This window comes from Tachyglossus aculeatus, chromosome 15, assembly GCF_015852505.1.
Source record: "Tachyglossus aculeatus isolate mTacAcu1 chromosome 15, mTacAcu1.pri, whole genome shotgun sequence".
In the NCBI taxonomy this organism is placed as follows: Eukaryota; Metazoa; Chordata; class Mammalia; order Monotremata; family Tachyglossidae; genus Tachyglossus; species Tachyglossus aculeatus.
In genome coordinates, this window is record NC_052080.1 from 27,774,324 (window position 1) to 27,791,124 (window position 16,801).

At 55.6% G+C, this 16,801-nt stretch overlaps 1 protein-coding gene across 1 annotated transcript in view; it reads left to right on the plus strand.

The window, feature by feature from the left end:
• Positions 1-9,092, plus strand: part of DNAH9 (dynein axonemal heavy chain 9) — an 89,966-nt gene extending 80,874 nt beyond the window's left edge. Inside the window, exons 64-69 of the mRNA XM_038757522.1 lie at positions 220-411; positions 1,024-1,215; positions 2,205-2,375; positions 3,583-3,765; positions 4,541-4,930; positions 8,497-9,092. Of these exons, the coding sequence (XP_038613450.1) occupies positions 220-411; positions 1,024-1,215; positions 2,205-2,375; positions 3,583-3,765; positions 4,541-4,930; positions 8,497-8,724 (1,356 nt within the window). The 3' untranslated portion in view covers positions 8,725-9,092. The remainder of the gene's footprint in view (positions 1-219; positions 412-1,023; positions 1,216-2,204; positions 2,376-3,582; positions 3,766-4,540; positions 4,931-8,496) is intronic.
• The last annotated feature ends 7,709 nt before the right edge of the window (positions 9,093-16,801 follow it).

A 16,801-nucleotide genomic window follows, 5' to 3' on the forward strand; every position in this document is an offset into this window, starting at 1 on the left:
GGGGGAGGGCTTGGAGTCTGGGAGATCAGACATCAGGCCACGGGGCAGGGCTTCTCCCTTGGCCCTCTTTCCCCGGACATCTAGCCGCAGGCCCCCTTTTCCTGGGGTCAGCAGAGGCGGGAGCAGTGGTCGGGAAGAGCCGTGGCCCACGTCGGGGTTCACCGAGCTCCTGGAACCGGCCCCTCTCCAACAGTTGGCTTCGGGATGATTCCCTTCCAGGACACGCTGGAGAGCTGCACTCGGGAGACGGAGTTCAAGAGCATACTGTTTGCGCTCTGCTATTTCCACGCGGTGGTGGCAGAAAGACGCAAGTTCGGAGCCCAGGGCTGGAACGGCACGTACCCCTTCAGCACGGGCGATCTGACCATCTCGGTGAATGTACTGCACAACTACTTGGAGGCCAATGTCAAGGTGCGGTGGGGGCGGGGCCCGGGGGCTTGGAAGCGGCAGCTAAAGTCGCTAGCTCTGTCCTCCGGGCCCAGGTGGGGTCCGGGCCTCGACCGGTAGGCGGCGGTCCGGCCGGCCCTCCTAGGAGATGGGAGTGAGGGTCGACCAGCTATCCGGACAGGGGTGGGTGAGGGTCACCCTCGCCAACCCAGGCGGTACGGTGGAATCTGAAATCAGAGCGGTGTGGTCGGCGCCTGGCCTGGAGGAATACCTTCAAGCCATTTCAGACCCAATCAGCTACTGAGCTGACTGCAAATGGACTTTACCCTCCGTCCTCCGGGACCCAGCCGGGGGATGTTCTGGACGGCCGCCAGAATGGCGGGGAGGTAGCCACGCAGCTCTCCGCACCTTTCAAGCTGAGCAGCTTAACGCATCAGCACCCCAAAGAACACCTTGCCCTCCTCTACTCCTCCGTCACCCCTCACCTCCTGGGCTCTGAAAGTGCTGCCTTGGGCTCTTAGATGGAGGGAGGTCCGGGCAGAGCTTCTTCCCCGGCCCCCAACCCCATGCAGCCCCCTTCCGGCCTCACTTCGGGGAAGGCCACCGGCCCGGAATCTCTCTGCCCTCTTCTCCCAGGTCCCCTACGAGGATCTGCGCTACCTCTTTGGAGAGATCATGTACGGGGGCCACATCACCGACGTCTGGGACCGGCGCCTCTGCAGAAGCTACCTGGAGGAGTTCATTAGGCCGGAAATGCTAGAGGGAGATTTGGCCCTGGCCCCGGGCTTCCTCCTTCCAGGCAGCATGGACTACAGCGGCTACCAAAAGGTGCTCACCCCCATCCTCCTTCCTCATCCGCGACCCCCCTCTCCCTGCCCACCCCGCCATCCCGGCTTCCCCCACCAGGCATTCTGGGTTGCCCCACGGCTGCCAAATAGCCAGCGGATGGATCGGGAAGGTCCCGAGTGCCTACTGTGGGTGAGCCCTGTACTGAGCTGGTGTGGGCGAGCCCTGTGCCGAGCTGAGTGAGCAAAACGTGCCCTAATTCCAGATGGTCTCTGGGCCTCGGAAGCTGTGCCGTCCCGTACGGCAGCAGGTGCCGGGAGAGAAGGAGAGGACACGGTCTAGCCCGCCCCTTCTCCCCACCTCCACACCCATCTGAAGGCTCTGAAGGAGCCAAAGGGATACTGCCTCGGACACTGCAGAGGGCAGCTCCTGGTAGCCGTAAAGATGGGTAGCAGCAGGGCAGGGATGAGGTGAATTTCTTTCCTCTGGGTCGCAGACTGCCGTTAGAAGTGCTCATGGTTGTGGGGGCGGGGTGTGTGTGCGTGCGTGTGTGCGTGCGTGTGTGTGCGCGCGCGCACGTGCTGTGCACGCACACACTGTCTGCACATGTCCTGTCCGGGGAGTGGTTTTCCTGTTCAAGCTGGGCAGTCCCAGGAAAGGCAGTTGGCAGGGAGTGGGGCAGGGGAGCAGCAGGCTGGCGGGCCCCTCTGGACACGGTGTGTTGTTGTTGGTGAAGGAGGGTGGCTTCTGGGGAATTTCCATGATAGGTAAGTGGTAGAGAGTGAAAGGATTTCAAGATCTGAGTCCCATTGAACCCTTCTGCTTCCCGGAAACAAGAAGTCCCCCTGCTCAGCGGGTGGGCAAGTGAGTGTAGCCGGGGGACCGCTCCCCATAGCCTGCACAAGCCAGCGCCAGGGAGAGGCTGGAGCCCGCGGCTCTCCTCGACTCGGGCTTTCCCGGGGGCCCGGGCTTGGCGCCCCATGAGGGAGGGACCATGAGCACGTCCCCGTCAGCTCCCTCCCGCTTTCCAGTACGTCGATGAGGTCCTGCCCTCGGAGTCCCCCTACCTTTACGGTCTCCACCCGAATGCCGAGATCAGTTTCCTGGCCCAGACCTCGGAGAAGCTGTTCCGTACAGTGCTCGAGATGCAGTCTCGGGACCGTCAGGCCGGGGACGCCACGGGGGCCACCGGGGAGGAGAAGGTTAGTGGGATTTGGGTTTGGGGTGGGGGATGGTCGCTCCTCGCGGGAGGGCAGCTTTGCTGGAGGTGGGATTGGGGCAGCACCCTCCCAACCACGGGTGCCAGGGCCTCTTTGCTTGAGGGAGGCAAGGAGGCTCAAGAGAAAGGGGCCACGGTGGTGGCCGTGGCTGAGGGAGGCACCAGAAGGGGAACAGTGGGGACAAAGTGGGAGGGAGTTGAGGGGTGGGATAGATTATGACTCTGCCGTGTACGTCATCTGGACGTTATGGGCTGTGGACTTTAGGAAGCCGTGGCTTTTGGAGCCCTGGTGGGGGATTTATGGAACAGACATTCCCTTGCATCCCCCAGCCTTGCACTTTCCCCTTCTTCCCAGATCTCCCACCATACTCCCACACCTTCCCCCTACTCCTCCTTCCTCTGCCTCCTCCTTCCCTCCTCCTCCTCCTCCTCCTCTCCTGCCTCCCCAGAGTCTCTCCCCTGCCTCCCCTACTAGCCTCTTCCCTAGCCTTTCACCTGCTTCCCTCAGTTCCATGCCTTCACAGCAGCCTCCCAGATTTTTGCCTTTAAGCTCGGGCTCGGGCTTCTACACCCAGGTGAACGATCACTGGGTCAGTTTACCAGAGCTAATCCATTTTGTCCAGGGCCCTCTCGGCTTTCGGGGTATTCCCTGGCCTGGGCTCTGCCCCCGGGCCGGAGCTCAGACCCTCGTGGTCTCTCTGGACCTCAGACCCACAGACCCGTAGTCTGAGGCCAAAGGCGGCACCGATCCTCGGTCCGATGTTTCAGGGTAGCCCCTGGATCTCCGTTAACCCATCTTCCCCAGCTAGAGAGTCCGGGGAGAGATGCAAGTAGCCCGGGGGAGAGACCTGATCCCTTGGTGGGGAGGAGCCTGGGGAGCGGAGGTGGGGCTGGCCAAGGTCCTGGGCCGAGCCTCCCCCGCCTGGGGGTCTCAGGGCAGGCTTGCCTCATGTTCTGGACTCCCAAGGCCTCTCCCCAGGCTACCTTAGGTTCCCACCCCAACCCCGGGAGAGGCGGAACACCCGTGTTGATGCTGGGCCTTCCTTTCGGACCGTTGAATTGGGGCCTGGCAGTGTTGGAGCCGCCAGAGTGGGAGAAAATAGGCCCTCCTATCCCCAGGTCAACCCCAGACCCTCCGGCCGGGCCTCTGGGGCCTCAGCCTCCCCCTCTTCCCTGGCCCCTGCCGGCAGGTGAAGGCGTCGGTGACGGACATTCTGGAGAGGCTTCCCGAGGAGTTTGACCTCGCTGAGCTGGCATCCAGGGTGGAGGAGCGCACGCCGTTTGTCGTGGTAGCTTTGCAGGAGTGTGAGCGCATCAATTTCCTCACCGGCGCCATCCGGCACTCCTTGAGAGAGCTAGAGCTGGGCCTCAAGGTGAGAACCCCCCCCAGTGTGGGTACATAACAACCCCTGGCCGTCCCCTTCCGCTTGCAGGGATGGGTCTGGCTGGGTCTCCGGGGTCCCACCCGGGAAGGGCCTGGCCCCTCTCCCAGGTGGGGCCCACGGGTGCGGGAATCACTGTTGGGGCCTTTTGATGGCTCAGTTCTCAATCAGTCATTCACCACACTGTGTCCTGGGCTGGGTCCAGGCAGGGCTGGCTGGTGTCCACCACGCTGTGTCCCGGGCTGGGTCCAGGCGGAGCTGTATAGCGTCCACGACGCTGTGTCCCGGGCTTGGTTCAGGACAGGCTGATGTCGTGCACTCTGTGTTCCTCGGCTCTGTCTGGGCGGGACGGACTGGTGTCCACCATGCTGTGTCCCTGACTCAGTGCAGGAAGCCTAGTGTCCACCGAACTGTATTCCAGGCTCGGTGCAGGCAGGCCGGTGTCCACCACACTGTGTCCCATGTTCGGTCTGGGCAGGACGGGCTGGTGTACTGGGCTCGGTGCAGGCAGTACGGTCCAGCATACCGCGTCCCGGGCTCGGTGCAGGCAGGCCGGTGTCCAGCATGCCACGTCTCAGGCTTGGTGCAGTCAGGCTGGTGTTGACCATACTTTATCCTGGGTTCTGCCTGTACGTGACAGGCCCGTGTCCATCATGCTACATCCCGGGCTTGGCCGCACCCAGATACGTGACCACGTGGTCCGGCCGGGACCTGGCCTGCCCCGCGCCGGCTGGCCGAGCTTTCTTTTTGGCTCGTCTCTCCTCAGGGTGAGCTGACCATGACCGGCGCCATGGAAAGTCTGCAGAGCGCTCTGTACTTGGACACCGTGCCGGAGGCCTGGACGAAGCGGGCCTACCCCTCCACGTCCAGCCTGGCCTCCTGGTTTCTGGACCTGCTGAGCCGCATCAAAGAGCTGGAGATGTGGACGGGGGACTTTGGCCTGCCCGCTTCGGTGTGGCTGTCCGGCTTCTTCAACCCCCAGTCCTTCCTGACGGCCGTCATGCAAGCTGCAGCCCGCCGCAATGACTGGCCCCTGGATAAGGTGTCCCTGCAGTGCGACGTCACCAAGAAGAGCCGAGAGGACTTCGTGGCTCCGCCCCGGGAGGGAGCCTATGTTCACGGCCTGTTCATGGAGGGGGCCCGCTGGGATGGCCAGGTAAGGGCCCCAGGTGGGGGCAAGCCTAGAGAAGTCATTTTGGAGGGGCAGAGCAAGGGCACGAACAGGTTTCTACAGCCCCGGGGGACACTGTGATGGTAAATGCTTTGCTCTCCGACACCCGGCCAAGTGGAAGAAAGCTCTAGAAAGTGGCCTTTCTCGTGTCCCCCTGCACCTGTGAAACTTCAGGAAGTCAGTCTCATGTAGAGGCTGTTCCAGGTGGGAGGAGTTTACAGAATAATAATGATACTAGTAATAACGATGGTGGTATTGGTCAAGCGCTTATTATGTGCTAAGCACTGTTCTAAGCGCTGGGGTAGATACAAGGTAATCAGGGTGTGACGTGGGGCTCACAGCCATAATCCCCATTTTACAGATGAGGTATCGGGATGGGTCTGAGCCTACCCGTGGCCTGGAGCAACCGGTCAGGTCAAACTGTAGGCGGTGCCTACCTTCCATCCCCCTCCTCCTGGCTCCCCCGGCCCTTCCACCTCACCCCCCCGTCTTCTGCCTCCACGCTCTTCAGGGAAAAATCTTGGCTTTGAGACTCCCCATTGACACTCTCCCTCTCACATCTCCTCTGCCTCCACTCCGATCCTCCCCAGCTCCCCTTCTCATCAGGCCTCACCCTCGCTTCACCCGCCTCTGGTCCTTCACTCTTACCCTGTCACCTCTCAAAACCACTTCCCTCCTCCGGCCGGGATTCTCCCCGGCCTCAATGCTTACCGGAAGCCTTCCCAGCTTGAATCTCACCATTCCGGCCCACTTTGTCTGTGACGCTGCCCCCGGCGCTTCTTTGGACATCCGTCTGTCTCCCTCCTCTCCCCGCTCACTCAGTTGTTCATTCTCTGCTCTGTCTTCCCCGACTCTGACCGTTTCCTCGGTCTCCTCTGAACCATTAGTGGAAAATCTGTGTCTTTCCCATCAGATTGTACAGTCCTTGAAGATGGGGACCGTGTCTCTTACCTTTATTGTACTTGCCCGGGTGCCCAATACAATGCTCATTCAGTAAGAATGGGGACCTTTGGGGCTGTTTGGGGCAGGTGGAAGTGGGGTGAGGGGTGAGTATCTTGCTGATGTGAAGGTCCGACAGTGAGCTGCTAATGGGATTTCCAGGGCCTCTGTACCATCCACTGCCTGAACCTGGGCCCGGCCAGGATTTGGCCAAAAGCTTCCAGATGGCTTCCTTACCGTGTGGCTTCGCCTGGCTAGCGGCATTACCCAGAATAATGCTCCCCCACAGAGACTTCCGATCTTTTGACCCCCATCAAAGTTTCTCAAGTCATCGGGCCTCATTTAGCTTCCGTACCCAAACATCCTTCTCTTGATGACCGGATCGATGCCCTCAACGCCACCCTCTCCACTGAACTCAACTTGCTCGCTCCCCTACCCCTTCGTCCATCCTGTACCACTAGAACACAGCCCCAGATAACCTCTGTAGTCCACTTCATTCGTTCTCGTGCATGAGCCGTGAGCTACGGAGCGCTGGTGGCAGAGCTCTAGATAGAGTCCGACCTCGCCCACCTCGAATTCATCCTAGTGTACATTAGCTCTGCCCTCTCCTATGCTCGGCAAATTTATTTCTCCGTTCTCATCGACATCTCTGCCCATCACCCTCACCGGTTGTTCCAGATATTAAACTCCCTCCTCCAACCCCCGTCCCCCCGCCTTCCCATCTTTTGCCCCCAGTGACCTGATAAAATTAAAACCATAGGTGTGATCTCCCTAAAATATTCCCAACTCCTTTGTAGTCCCTCCTTCCTCCTGCCCTTTCTTCCACTCTCTCATCTTTCGCAGCAATATCTCAAGAGGAGATTTCCTTCCTGCCTTCTTTCAAAATTCCCCCCCTTCTGCCTGCACGTCCGCTGTCGCTTTGCCCCTTACCAAAGCACTCGACCCCTCTCCCTTCTGCCCTCTTTGACTGCCATTTTCAACTCTTTGATCACCAGAGGCTTTTTCCCCACTCCTTTGCCCACATCTCACATCTCCCCTATCTTAAAAAAAATACCTTCCCTTGACCCCATGGCTCCACCGTCAGTTATCGCCCCATCTCCTTCCTACCATTCCTCTCCAAACTCCTTGAACGAGTTGTCTACACCCGCTGCCTCAAATTCCTCTCTTCCGATTTTCTCCCTGATCTCCTCAGGCTGGCTTCCTCCTCCTTCACTCCACAGAAACCACCCTTTCAGAACTCACAAATGATCTCCCTCTCGCCAGATCCAGTGGCCTCTAGTCCATCCTGATCCTCCTCCACCTCTCAGCTATATTTGATACTGTCGATCACGTTATCCAACCTCGGCTTCACTGTCGCTGTCCTCCCCTGGTTTTCCTAGCTCCTGGCTGCTCATTCTCAGCCTCTCTGATGGGTCCTCCTCTAACTCCCACCCCCTAATCGCGGGAGTCCTTCAAGTTTCAATTCTCGGTCCTCTTCTGTCGTCCATCTATACGCCCACTGGAGAACTTGCAGAACTCATTCGCTCTCTTGGCTGCAAGATTTCCAAATGTACATATCTAGCCCTGATCTCTCTCTCTCTGCAGTCTCACATTTCCTTCTGTCTTCAAGACATCTCATCATGATGGTGTTCGAAGAGTGCTTACTCTGGGCTAAACACGGTGGTAGAATCAGGCTCATTAGAGCAGATGCAGTTCCTGTCTTCCATGGAGCTCACTGTCTTGTAGTGAGGGAGAACAATGCTCTTATCCCCATTGTACAAGTGTCCTCCATGGGGCTCAGTGGACTAGGAAGGTGGGAGAGCAGGGATTGTACAAATGGGGAAATAGAGGGCCAGAGAGGCTGGCCTTGGTTAAGCTCACATAACAGGACAGAGGCAGGGCTGGGACTCGAGGCCGGGCCTCCTGGCTCCCAGCTCCTTGATCTTCCCGCTGGGCCACCGTCTTCTGCAGAACCTTCCCTTGGCGCTGTGCCCAGGTTAGGAAGGACTCTGGCAGGCAGGAATTGGGGAACATTTTAGAAAGCCAGATGATGAAGCTTTTACCACTTTCTAGGGGCCGCGGGGGTTCACGACCCTCGAAGTCTCAGGGGCACGGAGGGTCCCGGGCTGCCGCATGTGATAGCTTGGGGCGCCTGGTGCCGCTGCTCCTGTTACTATAGCAGCTGCTGCTACTGCTGCTGCTGCATCGTGGGAGTCTCGGCGAGCTCTCCTCTGTTCATATCTGGCTCTAGCCATGCAGATGCTACCATTTGGTGGTGAGACGGCAGGAACTGGCTAGGCTGTCCCGAGCACTGATGTGGCCCGGTTCCCGGTTCCTGCCCTCCAGAAGAAATGGGTGGGGGTGGGGAGAATCACCTCCAAAGCTGGAGGCCCCTTGCCCAGTGTCCAGCAGTGCTGCTCCCATACCAGGGTCACGTGGAGGAATGCACATCTGCGTGAGGGGGTCTAACTCAGAAGAGCGCTCCGCTCAGTCCCGGGATAACGGGGCCCAGGAGTGCCCGGGATCTGAGCTGGGCCCACGAAGAACGGAGGGGTCGATGATTCTGCCGGCGCCTCGGCCCAACTCCGCGCCCTGGGGGGCCGCCCTCATCCGGCTTTCCTCTCTCTTCCCAGGTTGGGGTCATCGCTGAGGCCAGGCTGAAGGAACTGACTCCCCCCATGCCCGTGATTTTCATCAGAGCCGTACCCGGGGACAAACGGGACTCTCGGGGAACGTACCCTTGTCCCGTCTACAGAACCCGACAGCGCGGCCCCACCTACGTCTGGACATTTAACATCAAAACAAAAGAAGTTGCGTCCAAATGGGTGCTGGCCGGAGTGGCCTTACTTCTGCAGGTTTAGCCGGGACCGGTGGCCGTTGGGCGGAGGAGGGCTCGGTGGGCGCAAACCTTTCCAGGGGGCCCGGGGCTCTGGGTCGGGAGCTCGGCACCCCGCTGCCCACCTTGTGTCTGGATGGTGAGGTCTCTGGATCCCGGTGGAGGGCTGGCCCGGAATGGGTCACGCACGAGCCTGAACCGGGGAGGGGGTGAGGGCGGAGGGCTCGTCGTCTTCACATTCCAGAGGGCGAACATCCCGGTGCTCCTCACCTCTAGGTGTCACTGGGGAAGCTTAGGGCCCGGTCGGAGTCACCCCGAAAGGGCCTTGTCCAATGGGCTAGAGGGGAAAGAGCTGAATGAAGGTGAACATTTCCTAATAAAGTGATTTATTCTGACATGTGTTGATGGAAATATGTCTCTTTAGCCCAGGGACAGCTGACCCCGTGCCCTGAGTAGGAGAGCCTAGCCAGCGGGGAGGAGGCCGGGGAGAAAGGGGAAATGCAGCCCACTGTTTGACTCCCGGTTTTTCCTCCTGCTCCCGTTGCTGAGGCCTCTCTTCCTCTGCCCCCTCCCATCCTCAGCCCGGGCCTAACTCTCCCCGACTTCCACCCCCGAGCCCGTGGTTTCGACATCCCCTCTGAAAGCTCATTTCCAGACGGGACCACAGGTGGCCGGGCCTCGGTCCCGGTCTCGGTCTGCGCCACCCACGGGGAGGTCTGACCTCCCATTGGCTGTAGCTCACGACTGGGCCTGCTGCTTATTGAATTCCCCGTCGTACGTTAAGTGAAAGACGGGGGCCTGAAACTGCTGTCAGTGAGGACGAGAGGGAGCGGGCCGAGGGCACGGGCTCCCCGGGGAGACGGTGTCGTCTCCCACCCGCAGAGGTGGGAAATCGGAACCGAGGCCCGGCGGGGGTTGGATGGAGGAGAGGAAGTTCTGAGGAAAGGCGGCAGCCTGAGTGTGCCGACCAAGATGTGACCGTCACCGAAGCACGATTCCCCCGAGACCTCGCCGGAGCCCTGCCTCCAAGATTCTCAGAGCGACCCCCGAGATCCCGCCAGAGTCCGGCCCCCAGAGCGATCCCCGAGACCCCAGAGTCTGGCCCCTGTATCTCAGGAGTGACCCCCACCCCTTCCCCAGAACCTCCAGGAGCTTGGCCCCACCGAGACCCCAGAGTGACTCTCCTCAAGACCCCACTGGAGCCTGGCCCCCGAGGCCCCTTGATTGACCCCTAAGGCCCTGCCAAAGAATGGCCCCTGAGGTCCCCTGAGTGATCCCCGAGACCCGAGGCCCCGCCAAACGACCCCTGAGACCCTGCCAGAGAATGGCTCCCGTGGTTCCCGGTGTGATTCTCGATACCTGGGCCGGAACCTGGCCCCCGAGGTCCCCAGAGAGACCCCCTAAGACCCTACCGGAGCCTGGCCCTGGAGACCCCGTGATGCCCGAGACCCCAAGTGACCCCGGAGATTACCGGAGTGTCTCCCTAAACCCCCAGAGTGATCCCCGAGACATTCTGAGTGACCCTTGAGATCCCTGGGGTGGAGAAAAATGGGTGAAGTAGGTCGGGGCGGGCTTCCTGGAGGAGGTGGGCTTTGAGCGATGCCTTAATAGCAATAGCAATAGTAGTAATGGTATTAAGTGCTTACTGGGTGCAAAGCACTATCCTCAGTGCCTGGAGTGAAGACCCAGGTGGGAATTAGACTCAGAGGGCTCAAAATCTAAGAGCAAAAGCGGGGACCGAGGACTTGTGACGGACATTGGGAACGATGAAACATTAAAACACCACACGAGTGTGCAAAATATACTCAGCCTCCAGATCAATCGATGGATTCATCAGCCGTGAGTCAATCGTATTTACTGAGCGTTTACTGTGTGCGGATTACTGTACCGAGTGCTTGCTTCCCTAAGTAAGAAAACAAAACAAAAAGTAGCCTGCCACTCCAACTTTACATTCTTTCCCCACAAGTCCTGCAGCCTCAACACCGGGATAGGGTGGGGTGGGATGCCCAAAGTGAGTTTTTTTTTCTCATTTTTTTTGACTAGCTCTCAATTTCTCTATGGCAGATGCCCAAGGCATTTCCCAGCCTCATGGACTATCCCTCTGCGGTTTGGACCATCGGGTCAAGTATCAGACTTCCCCTGCTGTTGAGATGGAGCTGTTGGCTGTGCTGTCACCTCAAAGGGAAGGTGGTGTTTTTGTTTTCTCTTTGTGTGTGTGTGTGTAGGTGTGTGTGTGTGTGTGTGTGTGTGTAGGGGTATGTGTGTGTGTGTGTGTTTGAATGGATAGGGTTAGCTGGATTGGGGGAAGAGAGTAACTAGGAAGAGGAGGCCGCAGTTGACCCAGAAGCATGTTCTGGATATGAAGGTTGGGGCTCTGTGCAGAGAATTGGTTCTGTTTGACTCAACTGTGGGTCTGAGAAGACCCGTGGCCCTTAATTCTATAGACAGGTTTAATCTCTGGATGCTCACAGTCCCGTCTCCAGAGTCAGTCTGTACATCCTCAGTCTCCCACGAAGGGACTCTTCTGTGTCCGACAGTCACTTCTGAAGAAGAGAGGAGGAAGGTGCTTTTTGAGGGGAGAGGCGGGGAAGATCATGGTCTCCTTTATCTTCTTGAATTCATTAAGGAGTCTTCACTGTGAGGGAGATCTGTGGTGAGACAGATCGAGGAAGCGAGGGAGTCGCAAAGAGGCCAGAGGGCTGAAAATGTGGGCACTGTGCTAGAAACTGACTTTACGAGTGTGGGGTATCTTTTGAAGTCAGGAATTCCGTTCCGGTCCGATACCTGGGGCAACTTGGGGAGGGATCTCTAGAATTAGGGGGATCCAGCTCAAGAGTAGGGTAGGGCATAGTGAGCAGTCTTCGCACTCTAAATGCCTTGCATCATCTGTAGCTTCCACAAATGGAACCTTTCTGTAGCTGTAAGGGGTTGCTCTCAGGGGAGAGGGAGGCCAGTGACAAGACTAAGACCGTCTGTCTCCCTATCCCCACTCTTCTCCGGAGTGCCGTAGCCTCCTGAGTTTCGGTAGGGACCCTAGAAAGCAGATCCGGTCCCGGGTACCGCAGGCTTTTGTACATCCCCTTTGAATCAGCAGTCGCCCCGGAAGCCTCTCGTATGTGTCTCGGCCTTTCCCGGCCCGGATGTGTAGGGATCCAGGGGGATAGAAGGGTGGGGAAGCCAGGGTGTCTGTTCTCGTGTGCCCCGTACAATAAATCGATCCGGGGGCGGTGGGGGGAATGTGACCTTTCAAGAAACCGCATCGTTTGTATCTCCTCCCCTTTCCCGCTCAGCCCCTGGGAACACCGTCGGATCTCTTTGCGTTCCGCCGTCACACCCCTGAGCGCCGTCGGGGGCCACACGGGCCCCGGGACCCCTCGACCCTCTCGGCAGGTGAGCAAATTCGACTCCGTCATCGCCCGAGATCGGCGGCGACGATCCCTCTCCGTCATCGACGTCCGTTCTTATCGCCTTTAACCTCTGTTCTAGACTTAACTCCCACCTTAACTCCTCAGTACTCCCTATTCCCTCCTCGTCACCGAGGCAACTGCCCACCTTCAAAATACTGTTCTCTTCTTAGAGAGTATTTAATAAAGAGTGTTACTAATACCCCAGCAGATGGTTCTCCCGAAGCCACCGGATATGCCCCGCCCCCAGATCTTCCTCATCCATACCGCATTCTTCCTAGACATCCCACCTGCCCGACCTCCAGATCATTCCATCGACTTTGATTCCCTTTAGTTCACACATTCCAAACCCTCGCCTCCACTCATCTTCCCTTTTCAATGACTCTCTTTTACTACTTTGTGGTGAATGACTTCCTTCCTCAATGCTTTCAAACATGTCCACCGTTCCCCTAATGAAAAACAACAAGAAAAACGAAACTGGCCCACCAGCCCGGCTTTATCAACTTTTCATCAAGTTTTGCAGTCTTCATACCTGGCAGTTCACAGGTTAGGGTGGGATGACCAAGGTGAGAATTTTCCCCACCCTCCTTTTTTTTAAGTAGATATTAATCTCTTTACAGCGGATGCCCAATGCATTTTCCGGCCTCGAAGCTCATCCCTCTGCTGTCGGGATCGTCTGATTAAAATCTCGGACCCGATCCAACACTGTAGACGGGTCGAACTCCCGGAGTCCCCCGTCCTGCCTCCGGCATCGTCCTGCATGGAACTCTGGTTCCCGGGGAGAGGCCCTCTTTGGCCCTGACCGGCTCGTGCCCGAGAGCGGAGACGGTCCGGCGTGCACCGTCTGGTTCCGCGTTGCCGTGAGTGTCTCGTTTCCGGAGGAGCGGCCTTCTCGGGTATCGAGGTGGAGACTAAATCCACGGAGGCTAGATAAAAGGACAGATATCTCGGAAACGGTGTCGTCTGGCCCGGTAGCGAGGATACGGTGGTTTCTACGAGACAGGTCTAGGGTCAAAAAAACTTTTTCACATCAATCGCTTTTCCCGTTGTGTCCCAAAAGGAGCACATAAATGTTCCCCTCTTCTAAAGGGTGGGGAAAATAGTCTCCAGAGTCATGTGGTACTATGGGGTTGTGGAACCCGTCTGAAAATGATTCTTTCCTTTCGCCCTCCTCATCACCTGAGGTAGGATTATTTTGGGGGGATAGAATCATTTATTAATGATAGAATCATTATCAGTTATTAATCAGTTATTAATATTTTATTTGTATTATGGTCCAACAAAAAAAGGATGACCGTTATGGGCTCTATCTGTAACTTATGTACCTAAATGTAATGACATTGATGTGTGCATGCTCCCTTGGATTGTAACCTTGTTTTGAGCAGGGCATGTGTTGTATTGTGATGAATAAATACAATTGCCTGGTGCGGGGAGGGGGACTTAGTGATTTTTAAATTTATTTTTGGGGGGCATTGTGGATCAAATTTAAGTTTGGGCTTGTGGGTTGGGTTTGTGATGGGTTTTAAGGTGCTGGTTAGTCCGTTTTTATTTATTTTTTGGTTTTGGTCCATGTTCTAGTTAGGCTTTAGTTTTGGTGGGGTTTTAGTTTTTGAGTATTTAAGTTTTCCTTTTAGTGTGATTTTGGTCTGGGTGGCTTTGGTTTTTAAAGCTTCAGGGCTCTGGAACTCATGTGGTCACGATCTTCCTTATCCTCCATCCTACACCTGAGGTACATTTTTTCATTCCCTTAGGGTAATAATGGAATGACCGCATCGTCGCATTCTATCCGTAACAACGTAGGCTTCTGTAATCGATGTATGTTTTCGTTCTCCCGATAAATTGTAATCTTGTTTTGTGTCGAGTCTGTTTACTCTGTGCATTGTAATCGATAAATCCAACTGATGTATACTTTTGTCCTCTCAAACTGTAATCTTGTTATGTGTAATGTCCCCTCTGTGCATTGTAATCAATAAACACAACTGATGGAGTGTTTTTCTTTCCGGGGGTGGCGGGCTGGGTTTAGGTTTAGTCTGTGAGTTTTTTAAAGAGGGTTTTTTGGCTTTGTCGTAGGTTTTGTTTCGGAGTCAGGGTTTATTTTTAGTCAGCTTTGAGTCCTCAGCCAGTTCAGTTTTGAGTTTGTCAGGTTTTTGTCGAGCTTCCGAGTCGGCTTTCCATGTTTAGATTTTGGAGTTAGCTTTCGGTTTTTGAGCGATCTTTAAGGTGAGCATTTGAGTTAGAGTGTGGCTTTTGGTTTAGAGGTCTCGAGGTAGCTTTTAGGTTTCTGTTTGAGGTTTTCTTAGGTCTTAGTGTCAGAGTAAGTTAGGTTAGTTGTAGAGTTAGAACCATTTCTGAGTCAGCTTTGAGTTTCTAGTTTGCTTTTTGTTTTTATTTTCAGTTAGCGTTTAGGTTTGAGTGAGGTGAGTTTTTTGAGCTCTATCTGAGTTTTGGAGTTGGCATTTAGTTTTTTAGTCAGCTTTGAGTTTTCGGTTGGGGTTGGGTTAGGGGTAGGGGTCAAGGTTCGTGTTCGGGCTGCGTAGGGGTTAGGGTGGGGCTGCTTGGGGTGGGGGTTAGGGTTAGGGTTAGGGTTACTTAGGCGTTAGGGTTAGGATTAGGGTTGCTTAGGGTTAGGGTTGCTTAGGATTGGGGTTAGGGTAGGGTTAGGATTAGGGGTTAGGGTTAGGGTTGGGTTAAGGTGAGGGTTTAGGGTTAGGGTTACAATCTGTTTTTTTTGTGCCCACGATGGCACAACTGATTTTTTGGTGGCCACAGAGTCCAAACGGATTTCTGGTGCCCATAAATACCCTATTGAGTAGTTTGGGCACCGAGGGGAGGAGGGGGCGTCGGTCGAGGGTATTGTCGATGCCCACACTTGCCCAAAAGTACATTTGGGGGCCACGGGGTCACAGGTAAACCTCACCTAACTGTGGGGGTGCCTAACCTGGTTTTCAGTCCCCAGTGGTGCCCAAATTGATTTTTGGCTGGTAATTTGGTTTTCTTGACGGGACGATGAAGGATATCAATATTCTGGCTGTCCAGAGGCACTTTGATTTCCTTGAAAATCGATCGAGATCACTCTGGAAAATGGAACTGACTCGGTTAGGCTGCCGGACTAGCCCTGTGTCCACCCCAATGCTGGAAGGTGGATGGGGCATTCAAAAAAAGTCCCAAAACACGAAAAAGTTTTCCGGCCGGCAATTCCCTTTGTCCATCATCTAAAGCAACCACCTGCCTTCCCGGGACACCATGGATATTAATACTCAGATGATGCATTGGCTTTTTGATTTCCTCAAATGAATTTAAGAGGAAATCAAAGTGGCAATAAGTTTTTCATTTCGTTTCCTGTTGTGATTCTGAGGTTTCTAAGGCATGTTTTAAACCCCTCTATTCTTTTGGGGGCCATCGTGGATTTTTTTCAATTTTATTTCCCCGTGGGATTTAGGGCACTCTTCCCGGGGTCCACCTCTTGGGTTGGACAGTTGAAGATCGTCAGGGTCCCAGTTCCAGTCCCATTGGGTCCTCACTGTCCAAATCGAAAGAAATTTGATTTGATTCCCGCCTCTTGGGGACAGAATCTTGGATCGGGAAATTTTTAGTTTATTTATTTAGTTTTAAATAATCAGCTAGGCCGTAACCTAGCTCTCCCATTCCCTGGTTCCCTTGGAGTATCCGAGTTTCCTTTTTGGTCCTTCCCCACTGGGTTTTCCATGCCACCGGCTGCCGAGGAAGCCCCCCTCCGCATCCCACACACTCTGCCAAGCAGGTATGGTGTTTGTTCTGCAAAGGATGAGCCTCTCACGGGCACAGTCCCCTCCAATGGTGGCCCACTGCTCACTGCTCCCAATCAAGGCATTGCCAGGTGGTTGGGCCCCGCCCCATCCCCAGGAGGGTGGGCCTTCTCTCAGCTGCTGACTCTTCAGGACTTTCCCAGTTCAAGCCCTCCTTTCTGTGTTCCCGGGTCATGGTGAGGGAGGGGAGGGGGTTCATTCTGACTTTTTCACTGCTCTCTGGGGGTAGGGGCTTCGGCTCTGTCGGAGTTTGTGTTGTTGAGCCCGAGTCGGGTCCTGGACAAATGCTTGTAGGTGTAGTGTCTCTGTGCGGAGGGGGCCATCTCGGGTTTGGGCCGAGAGGACAGGATGACCCACCTGCCTCAGTTACAGTATGGCTGAACCAGTTCCATCGGAATAATAATGATATCTATTATAATAGCATTTATTAACCACTTAATATGTGCAAAGCACTGTTGTACATGCTGCGGAGGTTACAAGGTGATCGGGTTGTCCCATGGGTGGCTCACAGCCTTAATCCCCACTTTACTGATGAGGAAACCGAGGCACAGAGAAGTGAAGTGACCTGCCCAAAGTCACAGAGCCGGCAATTGGTGGAGGTGGGATTTGAACCCATGACCTATGACTCCAAAGCCCGTGCTCTTACAACTGAGCCACGCTGCTTCTCTATTATTTTTCTGTCTTTCTTTTTAGATTCATCACTGACCCAAAGCCTTGGGAGACGTGGCTGTTCCTCCACAAAACCCCTGCAAGTGAGTAGGTTACAGACTTTTTTTTTTTTTTCAGGTGCTTCCTCTCCCTTTTACTGCATCTAGTCCTCCTCATAAAAAAAGGAAACAACTGTACAAGGCTTTTAAACAAAAACCCCACAACCTCCCTATTTTAAAAATGGAAATCACTCTCCCCAGCTTAA